Genomic DNA, 12904 nt, shown 5'->3' with positions numbered 1-12904 from the left:
CTTTTGTGATTTATAGTGAATGTTGTGAAGGATCTTCATGTCCATTTATCACTCAAAGAAATACCTTTTTTTCCCTGATACCTATGTATGTCATAATTAAGGGTGGATGCTGCCTAAAGATTTAGTTCTGTTCTTCAAGATGATATTTAATCCTAATACCTTTTTTATTTTTGCTATAAAGCAGTGTATTATGTAACTGACATAAAAGGAGCTCACATTAGACAGAAATATAGAGAAGGTTTAGATTTTCTCTCCAAATTATTTTTTCATCTCATTTTAAAATAAATTGTAAGAAAGACACCCAGGTTTCAGCATTCAGTTTTATTAACAATTTTACTAGACAGGTTTCTTCTTGCTCAAAAAACAAGTCAGATGTGCTGAAGTACATGTTTATACCCATGAATGGCTCTGGTGATCTGCCATAAATTCATCATGTGCCTTTAGGAACACTTCTTTTAAACCTATTTCAGAGTAATTGCCCATTATTAATAATGATGATTCCTTTTTACTGTTATGGCAGCAGTAGCGAAACTAAGTGTCTGCTTGTGGTTTTCATTAGTGTCTGTGTACCTTTTATTCTACACCTTAAAGCTGATGAATATGGGTAGGTTTGGGGTTCTCACAATTCTATCAGTGTTAAAACAGAGAAGTGCCAGGAACTGAATGGTTTTGCCCATGAAACCCCAGAGAGACACAGGAATCGAAGCAGTTTTCAAAAGTGTCAGCCCAGAACTATAACTACTGGGTTGCCTTTATTTCCAAAAGTGCAGCAGTCATCTCCAGAGAGGTAGATTTTGTTTGTGCCTTAATCATTTGAGTACATGCCTACAAACCACACCATGCCTCTAGCACCAGTCCTGCTGCTTCATGCTTTGTACAGTGCATAATACATGGAGATTGCTACCAGTCTGTGAGCAGCTGAAGCTCATTTAGTAAAATATTACCCAATTTGTTCTGATTGTACTCAGTTTTTATCTCTGCCCTTTTCTGTGCTGCTTGTTTTGCTTCTCATGGTCCTGACAATAGCCACGGTTGGAACAATCTTGGGCATTTTTTAAATCAGGGTGGCTTTAGCAGATTGCAACAGGCAAAACATTTGCCATCTCTGGCTTTCCGAGACTCATGTTCTCAGCTGATCCTCTTTGCTCTAGTCTGGAAGTGGTTATCCTGCTGGTCTCCTCCCAAAGGATTCTCCTGGAGAATCTCCTCCTCAGATGGTTTCCTGACATTGTGCCACTTGTACACAGTGTAGAGGTGGGAGAGACTTCTTTTGTAAAACTCTGGATAATCAGGATATGCCTTTTTGGCACCTTTTCAAGCTCAGAGGTGTTTTCTAATGTGGGGAAAGAGAAAAAAATACCATATTCTTATGTTTTCTGACAGCTTGGTTGCTCAGATGAGTAAAATTAGCTTTCCTCAGATAGCAGTTGAAACTGGAAATGTTGAGGATTTGGAGGTGTCATGTGGATCCATCTGCACCACTGTGTTTTGGCCCAATAGCTCTCAGTTCTCTTCCCACTGGGCTCTGTAGCTGGATTCTGTTTTCAGTTAGAAATGAAATAGGACTGATTTAGAACAAGCAGGGTAGTTCATTTACAACATTATGTGTCCAGATTTCTTCCATATGTGAGTGAGAAAAAAGCCAACACTCTGCTTTTAGAAGTTTGCTTTGAATGTTTTTTGTAATAAGCATGCTTGGACTTTATGCTAAAATAACTAAAAGCAAAGTGGAAGTAAGTGACTTAACAGCAGAGAATATGTACTTCTAAACTTTCACAGAACATTCACAAAGTATACTGAAAGATACAATATTCCACATATCCTTTCTGGGAAATAAATAAAATTCTACATATCAATATTCCTATCTAGCTTAATCCAGTGGGGCAATATTGATATAATGAAATGGCTCCTCTTACATCAAATGAGGCCCTTTGGAGTCTCACAGTAAGAGACAGTATTTTTGTTCTTTGAGATGCCAAACAAACAATAACACATCAGGGCATAGTACAAATAATGCTTTCTGACACTTAAATCCATTCACAGAAATACTGTACATCAAAAAGTCTACATACATTGTGTTCCCTGATTAATATTATGCTCACAAAATTGGTTTCAAACTCTGAGGTGAGCAGGGTGATACGTGTAAAAATCATGGGGACAATATTGCTTTTAATATTCAAAATCCCTTTTTCTTCCATGTCAAGTGTGTACAGGAATGCTGTGAAATTGGAAGGAGAGCTATTACCATACCAATTGTTCATAAAGTTTTTATGTGCACTGTTAGGGCTGGGCCATTAAAATTCCTCCTCTTATGTTTGTTTTTTATAATTCCACAGGCAGATGACAAGTTCTTTGTCCCAGTTGTGATAAAGAGCCAGGACTTACTGTAACCCAGGAATAAAACCAGGAAAAGGGTCAGAGTAGGACAGAAGAAACAGTATCGTGGTTAAAGTCACATTGTAGATGTATACAGACAGTTCCACCTAGGATTTGCTCCTAATGTATTTCTTTATTGGAAGTTTTTGACCTTGTTATGGATTCTTGGCAGCTTTTCTCCACTCTATTCATTACTAATGCAAGCTGTCAGTCACTTTAGTTCTGCTTCAACATAGATTGTGGCTCCTAGGAGTCAGATCTGCCATTCTTTTTATTTCTTTCATCTTTACTATCCTTTTTTTTATGGTATTTAAAGCTGGAAGTATAAAAGAGTTTTATGTATATGAAAAAAAATCTGCTTCAGTAATTCTATGAACCTTGTTATAAACAGTCTTTGATTAAAACAGTTACTTTTGAAAACAGGAAAGTGAGAATGTGCCTTTTACATACAACATCTTGTAAATTGCCCTCCCCCTCAAAATAAAGCAGAACTCCTATTTGCATGACAGTGCTCAGGATTGATACAGGCAGATCAGCTGCCACATCCTGAATAACATATTAGAGAGGTTTTCCCTTTCTGTGTGTTTTGACATATGAGAGCCCTCATAACTGATGTCTCACTGTGTGTGCTAATGTTAGTTGAAGGAAGAATTTCCACACCTTATTTCATTTCATTGACCTGGGTGCTGATTAATATTTTAAAAGGGCTTGATACAGGTTTTTGGTTCCTGTGTCAACCCAATCATTGAAAGTTTAGATTTGAATCCTACCAGCAGATGATAAATAATTTAATACTAACCAATGACAAGGCAGTGAACAAATCATACAGAGCAATCCTTTTCTTTAAAAAGCAATCTAGCGGGAGTCATATATAAGTTTGAAGATATAGATATGAACTATTCATTATAAAAGAAATGGCAGCTCCCTTTCAAATTAGAAAGGAATATTACTTCCTGATAATGGTGTAAGAATAGAAGAGAAATAAAACTTTGCTATTGAACAGTTATGGTATTAAATTCTGACACTAAATATTAATCTGCTAGGTGAGGCACTATTATTATCTGCTAGAAAAATGAAGCAGCCTTTTCTGAATATCTGCTCAGAATTCAGTGAGCTCAGTAACTCCTAGCAATGCCCCTCAGGTTCACAAGTTTTCTGTAGAAATTGTCTCTGGAGGAGAGCTTGGGCTACCTTGGAAAGCTGAAGGCAGTTTGCTCCTTTTCTCTCTTCTCTCAGAATGAAGTGTAGTGAGTGGGAGAACAACAGTATGCCCCCAGGAACAAGTGTTACCATTACTCTGAGAGATGCTGCAGTGTGGTTGTAGTGCACAAAGATCTTCCTCAGACCTGAGTGCCCAGTTTTCTGTGCCCTGTGCAATCATGGTTTTGTTTGGAGGACTTTGCATTTTATATAGACAAGCCAGATTAAGGAGAGATGACACAGGAACTGGTGCATAGATGTGTTTTCTTCTCAGACACAAAGCAAAATTCATCCAAGTCCCAATCTACTGCCTCAACAGTCAGCAGGGAGATCGACCACTCTGTCAAGTCTGTAGTCACTCTTCCAGTATAGACCTTCCCCTTTCCAGATTTCATTGGTGGAATTTTCCCTAAAAATAGCCCTCTGCAGTAAATCAGCCTTTGTAGAGTGCTGCTGCTTGTGGAAATCCATTGACATGCTGTTGACTCACTGGTCAGTTCCCATCTACAGTTTCCCACTGCCCAGCAGTGTCTGGCTTTCTCAAAGTTTACATTTTGATTTCTGGGTGGAACAATGGAACAAGTGGCCAATTCATCATTACCCTAAAAAGGAAGGGTTGGAATGAATCAATCTATTGTTCCAGGGAACCATCTATTTGCCAAATTCTCTTCACAGCAATTAACATGACTACATCTAATTGGCGAAAAGTTCAGGGAGACAGATAAGTACTGTTAGAAATTTTTGTTCCTTGATGAGTTTTAGTGCAGTAGTCTGAGTTATGCAACTTATTTACCTATATATTTACAGGGTAAAAAGTTTTCTTATTTATCTTCTCGGGGTTTAATGAGCTTTAGTATTTCACATTACCTTTGTTTTAACTACCAGGTTTAATCTTGAAAATCATTTAATACAAAAGAGGAGTGAATGATATGTTGAAAATAATGTAACAGTCTAGATAATAACAACAACAAAAGAAGTGTGAGCCACATGTTGGACCCTTAGTTCTCTAGGCAGAATAGTAATCCATATAATACATAATAATGCCACATCTGCTTTAACTGGCTTTGGAAAAATAACCCATGAGTTAAAAAACAGACGAGTTGCAGGGAGATGTTTAAATCTAGGCTGATCACCTGTGCCAGTGATCTACAGTGAAAGAAAGATGGGTTGGTGTGTGATGAGCTTGATGTAGTTCCTCAGCAGAAGCTTTCAGCACCCACTCTGGTGCCTGCTCTTGGCAGATGCCACACACTTACCTGCAAGTCTCAGCTATTCTGTAGTTAAGCTTGAGCACAACAGGTGCTGAAAACCCCATCAGAATCTGGTGATTCTTGTGTTTGTCCTGTCCTTCGAGGTATTTCTGATGTCACAGTCTGGCTGTGTGATTCTGCCAAGCAGCAAGGGACAGGGGAAGTCCCACGTGCTGCAAAAGCAGATGAAGTGAGATAGGTGAATGTGCTGCAGAAGAGCTTCCTTCCAAATTGCTTCCAAATGTGCAGGTCTCTGTGTCTGCTTTGTTGGCTGAGCAGGGAGGAGACCAGGTTTCCAGTCCTCAGATAACTAGAGACATCATCCTGATGGCCTCTGCGAAAGACAGAGGTCTGGTTCTCCTCCCACCTACAGTGTGGGTGTCACTCAAGTCTCTGCCATCTCTGTGGCACAGGAGAAGCTGCTTTGGAGAGGGGTAAGTGGGCATTGATCCATCTGGCCAGAGTAAGAGGGATGCTTGCTGCTGAGATGTGTGTGTGTGTTTTTCCTCCCAGCTAGCAGAGCTGTGGTCAGGGCTCGGGGTCAGGGCAGAGCCTGTCTGGCTGCCCTGCAGGACTCAGCTCAAGTGCTGAGCCCAGGCCTTGGAAAACAGGGAGAACAAACTGAAAAGGGGGGCAAAAGTGATGTTTCCATTAACAGGAGGGAGGTCTCTCACTTAGAAGATGTGACAGGCCTGCTCTGAGTGTGAGGATGATCGTAATACCTCTGATGTTTGCTCTGTGTGTTTGGATTGCGAGCTCTTTGGCCCAAGGACTGTGTCTCATCATGTATTTACAAAGATCCCAGCACAGCAGGTCACTGGTCTCCATAGGGGCCTCCAATCTCAAGAGATAATAATGAATTGGCTTTCTTCTGAGTGTTATTTGCCCAAACAATACTCTGTTCCATTGTGCGTTGGTTTTATATTATTTTTTTTTTCAGTTCAAATGAAATAAAAACATTGTCCACCCAAGCACTGAGGAACAATATGAGTGTTCACCTCCTGCTGGGAAATAAAAATTCAAGAGTTTCAAATACCAATGCTTCCTGCCCCCTTTAGTCATTTTTGAGGGCTTGTGTCTGATGATAAAATGCTTTAAATCCATTCCAAACCTTGTCCAGGCTGGCATTCCATGCTGGATCTTAGCAACACAACAAAGCTTGTTTTGAAAGTCTCTTAGAGAAGCAACCCCCAGTTCATGTAGGTGATGCTTATGGGAAGATGACCAATTTATTTGTATAATGGCTGCTTAATGCACATTTGCAGAATCTATCCCACCACCTTTTAAAATGTGATTTAACTTTAACACTGGAGAAGTCTTTGGGAAGAGTAAAACCCAAGCAGTTCTTTTCAACTAAAAGACAATTTTTATTTAAGGGAAAAAAAACCAGAAGACAACCAAGTATTTCCCAACTAAACTCATTTTATTGAAAGCAAAGATTTTAATTTTTTTTCCATGAGCTTGTGTGTGAAAGGTCTGTATATTTTTCCTCTGTTTTGCTGAACAACACTGTTAGAAGTTGATTGTGCATGTAGCTATGTGCTAGATCTCTCTAGGATGGTGAGATGGGAGGAAAAACATTTTGGAGCTTATCTGATTGTTTTGCAAAGCATACAGTTACTCTCAACCCAAACTATGTGATGAAAAATACTTTAAGACTATGGATCAGCATTGTCTTCAGCATGAAGCCACCCGATGTAGCCAAGGTATAATTTTATTACTTCAGATGAAAGACAAATATGACCTCATTGTGCTTTGTATGAAAAAAGATTCTGAGTCTGGTTCCTGCAAGCTTGCTGAGCTGTGTTATTCAGTAATGTTTGGCATTTGGTTACTTTTTTCTGAGGCTGGTGTGCAGAAAGAAAGGAAATAAGGCCAAGTTGGAGCTTCCATCTATCTCCATGGTTTTATTCTTGCCCTTTGAGTTCTTTGTCAGATAGTTGCAGTCTGCTGCAGTCCAGCTCTGGTTGTTTTGTGTAAGCACATCCCAGCTACAGTGTCACTTTTCTTCCAGAGTTCTAAAAGACATAGATGGTGTTTAAAGGCAAGAAAGGTCTGGCCTGAGCTGCTGGGACACTGGCTTTTCCTTCTTTGATCTATTACAAGAAGTGATGTTATCTTAATGAGAGCAAAGTATGAGCAGTCCCACATAGAATCATAGAATCGTCTGGGTTGGAAGGGACCTCAGAGATCATCAAGTCCAACCCTTGATCCATTCCCCCCGTGGTTCCCAGCCCATGGCACTCAGTGCCACATCCAGGCTCTTTGGAAATATCTCCAGACACGGAGAATCCACTACTTCCCTGGGCAGCCCATTCCAATGCCTGATCACCCTCTCCAGAAAGAAATTCTTTCTCATCTCCAACCTAAACCTCCCCTGGCACAACTTGAGACCCTGCCCTCTTGTCTTGCTGAGAGTTGCCTGGGAAAAGAGCCCAACCCCCCCCTGGCTCCAACCTCCTTTCAGGGAGTTGTAGAGAGCATCCTCCTGTCTGAGGGTTGCCTGGGCATAAATCACCCCAGCCAAGCATCTTTGTCACTGCAGGAGTCTGCTGCAGGTGTAAATGCCCTGTGGCAAATGTGCATGAATTCCCTGCAGAAACTGAGCCGATTCCTGAGCAGCTTGGGGAAGCTCTGATCTCCCCTTCTCTCTGACCAGAAGGTGCCAGGAAGCCATGTGCCCAGCCCAGAGCTCTTGGACAGGCTCAAACCATCCTGGTGGGTTACACAGTCTCTGTTTAATTAATATTGTCATTAATATTATCATGTCCACTTCCATTTTGAGGTGAAAACAGAAATAGGGGTGTACCAGATGAATATCACAGATTTAGGGAAAGGTTACTTCTAAATTCCAACTTCATTCTTCTGATAATTCCATAAATAGCTGTTTTTGGTTTTTTTTCAAGGCTGGTGTTTGATTTTGGTATTTTAGGATGGAATTGTCTTGCTTATGTCCTCAGTTTGGGAATCCTTGAAGTTTTTTCTATTTTTTTCATATTTTTTCTTCTTGTAATGAAATAGGAAAACTCAATTTTCATCTGCTTTTAGTGTTTTCCGGATAGAAAATAGAAGGGAAAAATTACAAGGTATTGAATTGAAAGGCAAACTTCCCCACAATCACATGCATTTTTTTCCACTGCTCTGTCTCCTGAGCAGTTAAAAAAAAGAAAAAAAAAAAAAGAAATTGAAAAATTTATTTCTCTACATTTTCTTGAGCTTCATTGAAAAGGAGAGATGGCGAAAGAAAATGCAGTTGCACAAATGGTTTCCAAAAGTAATGACATGACATACAAGGTGTAAGATCCATTTTTTATTTCTGCAGTGTTTAGTTTTCCATACACTTTTGGAAACACCCATATTCTTAAAGCACCTGCTCTTTTTATTCACCTATTAGTTCCAGACTTCCCGTGGAAATTTTTGAAGTACAGTTTAGTGAAGAACTTCTAGAAGAAGAAAACCAAAAAGTATATGCACTTAATGAGCAGCAAAATTAGTGATCTGTAGCTATTACCCAAGTGAGTAATTCTGTATAATGAATGCACCCTTCAGCACTAAGCTCTTTTCTCAATGGGTACTGCGGGGCCATCGCAATCCCAAAGAGACTGTGTAGTTTTTAGCGTGGTTTTAGGGACAGGTTTGCCAACAAGGAGGGAGAGAGAGTAGCTTAGCTTAAGAAGAAAATTAAAGACTATCTGTAGAGAAACATTGTCAACCAGGTGCCTTGAGTTGCCAAAGAGTGGGTGTGAGTCCACCTGTGCCTGATTAGGACAGGCCCCTATTGGGCATGAGCAAGACCAGGGGGCCAATAAAGGTGGGACACACACCCACAGACCTCAGCTCACTCTGGTGCGAGGCATGGAAAGGCCAGCAGCTCATCGAGCCTCTGGAGCAAGAAAGGCTCTTCCCGCTACACTTCTACCCTGGAAGTGCTGTGTGGTGGCTGGAGTCCTGGAAGAGACCAGCAGCTTGTCGAGCTTCAGGAGCAAGAATGGCTCCTCCCGCTACAACTATCTATTACTGTCCTGAAAGCCTATGGCAATACTTGGGAAGACTCTTAACAGCACAGGGTTAACATCAGGATTCTCTGGCTCTCCCGACTTCCAGTTTGGTGGTTACTGTGGTTTTTCAAGAGGGCGTCTTGATGTACGTAGCATCTGTTTGAAAGGGGAAGGAGGGCATGGACCTGGCTTATTTGAGTCTTTCTCAGAGGAAAGTAGAAAAGAAAAGAGCAGAAATTAAGGCAAAGCAGTGTTATAACTTCTAGGCATCCCTGGATCACCATATGGGACACACACAGCATGTGATATATTAAGGTGAAGGATTGAATATCTATACAGGACTACTAGTAAACGGTGTCAATTTTCAAACACTTTGCTTTGTCAGCTTCACAAATTTAAAATCAATCATCAAAAAGTCTCTGTATAGATCAGCTGAACAGACATAAAACCTTATAGTTATCTGCATGACAAAAAAACCTGAAATGAAAGAGGAGTTTCTAAAAACTGAGACTGGCAGAATTCTGTAGTGCTAAAAGCTGGGTCCCTCCAGCCTTTTAGTTCAGAAATAAATGCTGAGGCAAAAGGATGACACTCAGTGCACTGCTAATAAATACATCTTGGAGGACAGTTGAACATGCAGAAAAATAGATTACAGAGAGAGGCTTATTTTCAGCATGAATGCCATGTTTTTCACTGCATTATCATGAACATAAAAGAAAGAAAAGCTATAAATAAAAAATTCTTGGACAGTCCCTGGAGCCTTGTCAAAAATATGTAGGTTTTGTACACCGCAGTATAAAAGTATTCATTAAAATTAATTTTTAAAATGCCCTGTCCAATATTAGTTGCCTGATGTCCTTCCTTTGATCATAAATTATAAATGAACTGGCAAAAAAATGAAGAAACCGTGATTCCATTAATGAATTATTTAAGTGTGATTGTTAGTTTTCACCATCACTGGGCAAACAAACTCAGGCTTGTGACATTGAAGTGTTTCTCATTTGAGGGTGATGATGATGATGATGGTGATGTTATTTACACCATTATCAGTCTGTCCCATGAAGCATAAACCCAAATGGTTCCTTTGGTGGCTACATGGTGACATGGCCACTGGAGGTTTCCTTGGGTCTGTCCTGCAGGAGAGGACATTGACACTGAGGAAAGTTGTTGCTGTGAACGGTGTTTGCTGGGTGGTTCCCCCCACAGGGCAACACTTTATAAACACAAGCATCATACTGACACGAGTGGATCTTCTCCCCACAGCAGCCTGCCCATACCAGTGGCTCACACAACTGGTTTGGCCCATTCCAGCGGTGGCTCTGGGAGCTCCAGTGAGTCCGAGAGCAGCTCTGAGTCCGACTCTGACAGCGAGAGCAGCTCCAGTGACAGCGAGTGCAATGAGGAGTCACGCAGTGCCACGCCAGAGGTAAAGCCAGGCTCTCAGCTCCTCCCTGGTGGGAGCTCAGAGGGGGAAGTGGGGAAGTGAATGGAATCCTACTCCCTCTTAGGAAAATGTTGGAGTTCTGCGTAGTTTGATGCTGTTGACTTTTTTCTCCCTTTCCGTGTATGACCCACATAGTTGTTCTAGCTTTTGGAAGAGTCCTTCTGGCCTACATTTGAATTGCTTTAAAGGAATATTTAGATTTTTGCCAGTAGCTAGAGAAGATTTTGTTGACACAGTATTCTGTTGGGACTAAGGAAAGGCAACATGACAAAACTATGTCTTCAGGGACCAGCTAAACTTTTTAGTTGTATTAAATTTCTCCAGGGCCACTTTGTAAACCAGATAAGGAAGCCTAATTAACCATAAATACTCTATAAATACTCCCATAAAACTAGCAGTCACCACTAGTTGACTGAAATAAAAATGTTCTCAATTAAAGGGGAAAACATCGCTGCTGTCTAAGATTTGTTCCTTTTCATTCTTCAAACTGCAGCCTGAACCTCCCTCAACAAACAAATGGCAGCTGGATAAATGGCTAAATAAAGTGAACCCCCACAACAAGACCATCATCAACAATCAAAATGAGCCTCACAGCGAGACCAGCTCCCAGGCCCCCAGCAGCCAGCAAGCCGAAGGACCAAACAAAGGGAAGATCAACAGCAGCCTGCCCCCGACTGATCCCAAAGACCGGGCGATCCTTAGTCCCATCCGAGAGAAAGCCAAACCACGAGTTGCCCAGAAAACCCCAGAGTCAAAGAGCTCCAAGCAGAAGTCGCCAGCTCATAATGAGCCGACTTCACAAAGGACTACTGGGAAAAAGCAACCCAAAAAGGTAGAAAGGACTTCCAGTGTAGAAGAGTATAACTGGCCCAAACCAAATAATACCAGCAACACTCCCAAAGAAAAAGACACACAGGAACCCCCCGAGCAGCCAAAGGTTCGAACTAAAGCGGCAGTCGGGAAGACGGCGCCAAGGAAAGAACCGAGAACCAGCACGGGTCTCACTTCAGAGAAGAAGAAGTACAGAGGCCCCAGCAAAACTGTCCCTAAATCCCGGGAATTCATTGAAACTGATTCATCTACTTCTGACTCAAATACAGACCAGGAGGAGAGCTTGCAGGCTAAGGTACTGCCAGCTTGCAGCGGGCCTGGCAATGGTGTCAAAGTGAAGGACTCTGGCAGTAACATCCTCAGTGTAAGTAGCTTGACCAGCAATGGCAGCAACACATCCATCGACCAGACCAGCAATGACTTGGAGGAACAGCTCTTTTCTCCTATCCCAATTGTACAAAATGAACTTCTGTCCCCATTGAGAGAATACGAAGAACTGAAAACTCTTTGGGTGAAAATAGACCTTAGTTTACTCTCGAGGATACCTGGACAGGAGCCTTTCGAGACCACATCTGTGAAAAGTGAACCAAGAGAGGCAACTGTGAAACACAGGCGACCATCCCGAGAGTCCCCCACCCCGGCAGCTGAAAAAACATCCACAAAATCCAAAAGGAAACACAAGGTAAGGAATTTTCATCATTTGGGGGAAAACACTGAATTCCTCTGAATTCCAGGTAAGGGCTGTAATCAGTGGTTCCTCATTACACCTTCAGCAGGGCTGTGAGGAGGCATCATAACACCAAGGCTCAGCTGTTATTTAAAGGGATGTACCTTTACAAGTGCATTACAAACCAAGCTCAGAAAACAGCTAAAAACAAACTCCAGGTGACAAAATCAATGACTGGTGTGGGGTTTTTGAGATATATCTTACAAGTTTTTCCCTGCATTTGCTCTTAGCCATTAATTCCCAGTGTTCTGTAATCTGCAGAAGGATTCCCAGTGATGAGCTCCTATTACTATGGGTAAAGAAATAGAAGGAAAATGTGACTTCTGTTTGGAAGGCAGTGTTTTATTGTCTGTAGGATTAAGGCATTTTCAGTACTGTCTTAAACAGACATAGCTTCATTGAAGTTAATGGAATGGTGCTTGCTTATGCTTCTGGTGAATTAGGTCATTATGTTGTTTTGTTGTATAAACAAATGTGATTCATAGAAATATCATTTCCTTAACTAGCTGCTTTCTCCACACAGCTACTTGAAAAAGAATATATATTTTGACTTCAGGCATTATGTTTTATCATGTGTTTTATGTTATTTGTGCCCAGGGGTGTCCTATCTTGTGAGATATGACAATACACTTCAAACTAAATGTGTTTTCAGAAAAGAAACTGAAGTTTTATTTCATAAATGAATTTTTGTAGACGGCTTTTTCCAGCTGAAATGGTTGTGCTTTGCTCTGCCTGTGAGAAGTCATCATAGTGTATTTTTTCTATACCCCAAATTTTATAAATTGTTGGGAATGTGGCTTCAGCTGTCTTTTCTAGTGGACTTCTTGAAATCATGGGTTTGAGCAGTCCAGTGGTCTGAGAGAATTAATACAAGACAAAGACAGACAATGCCCCTGCCTACATGAGTCACTGCACTGGCTCCTTCCCAGTTGAATTAAGTGGAAATAATCACATGAGTAAACTCAGCAGGTTTTTATTCAATTTGTATTCTAGTTGTACACTAAAGGCAGATATGTAAGAAGGAAAGAGACGAGAAGAGGAAAGGGATGTATAAATATTCATGTTTATGTGTATGTAT

At 41.0% G+C, this 12904-nt stretch overlaps 1 protein-coding gene across 3 annotated transcripts in view; it reads left to right on the top strand.

Moving 5' to 3' along the window:
- The window catches only part of AFF2 (AF4/FMR2 family member 2), a 330337-nt gene that overhangs the window by 285335 nt on the left and 32098 nt on the right, over positions 1 to 12904 (top strand). For all 3 annotated transcript variants that reach the window (XM_030449005.1, XM_030449004.1, XM_030449003.1), the window contains 2 exons: positions 10088 to 10250; positions 10762 to 11781. In XM_030449005.1, the coding sequence (XP_030304865.1) occupies positions 10088 to 10250; positions 10762 to 11781 (1183 nt within the window). The remainder of the gene's footprint in view (positions 1 to 10087; positions 10251 to 10761; positions 11782 to 12904) is intronic.

Source organism: Calypte anna, chromosome 4 (genome assembly GCF_003957555.1).
Source record: "Calypte anna isolate BGI_N300 chromosome 4, bCalAnn1_v1.p, whole genome shotgun sequence".
Classification (NCBI taxonomy): Eukaryota; Metazoa; Chordata; class Aves; order Apodiformes; family Trochilidae; genus Calypte; species Calypte anna.
This window is presented reverse-complemented; position numbering and strand designations above follow the sequence as displayed.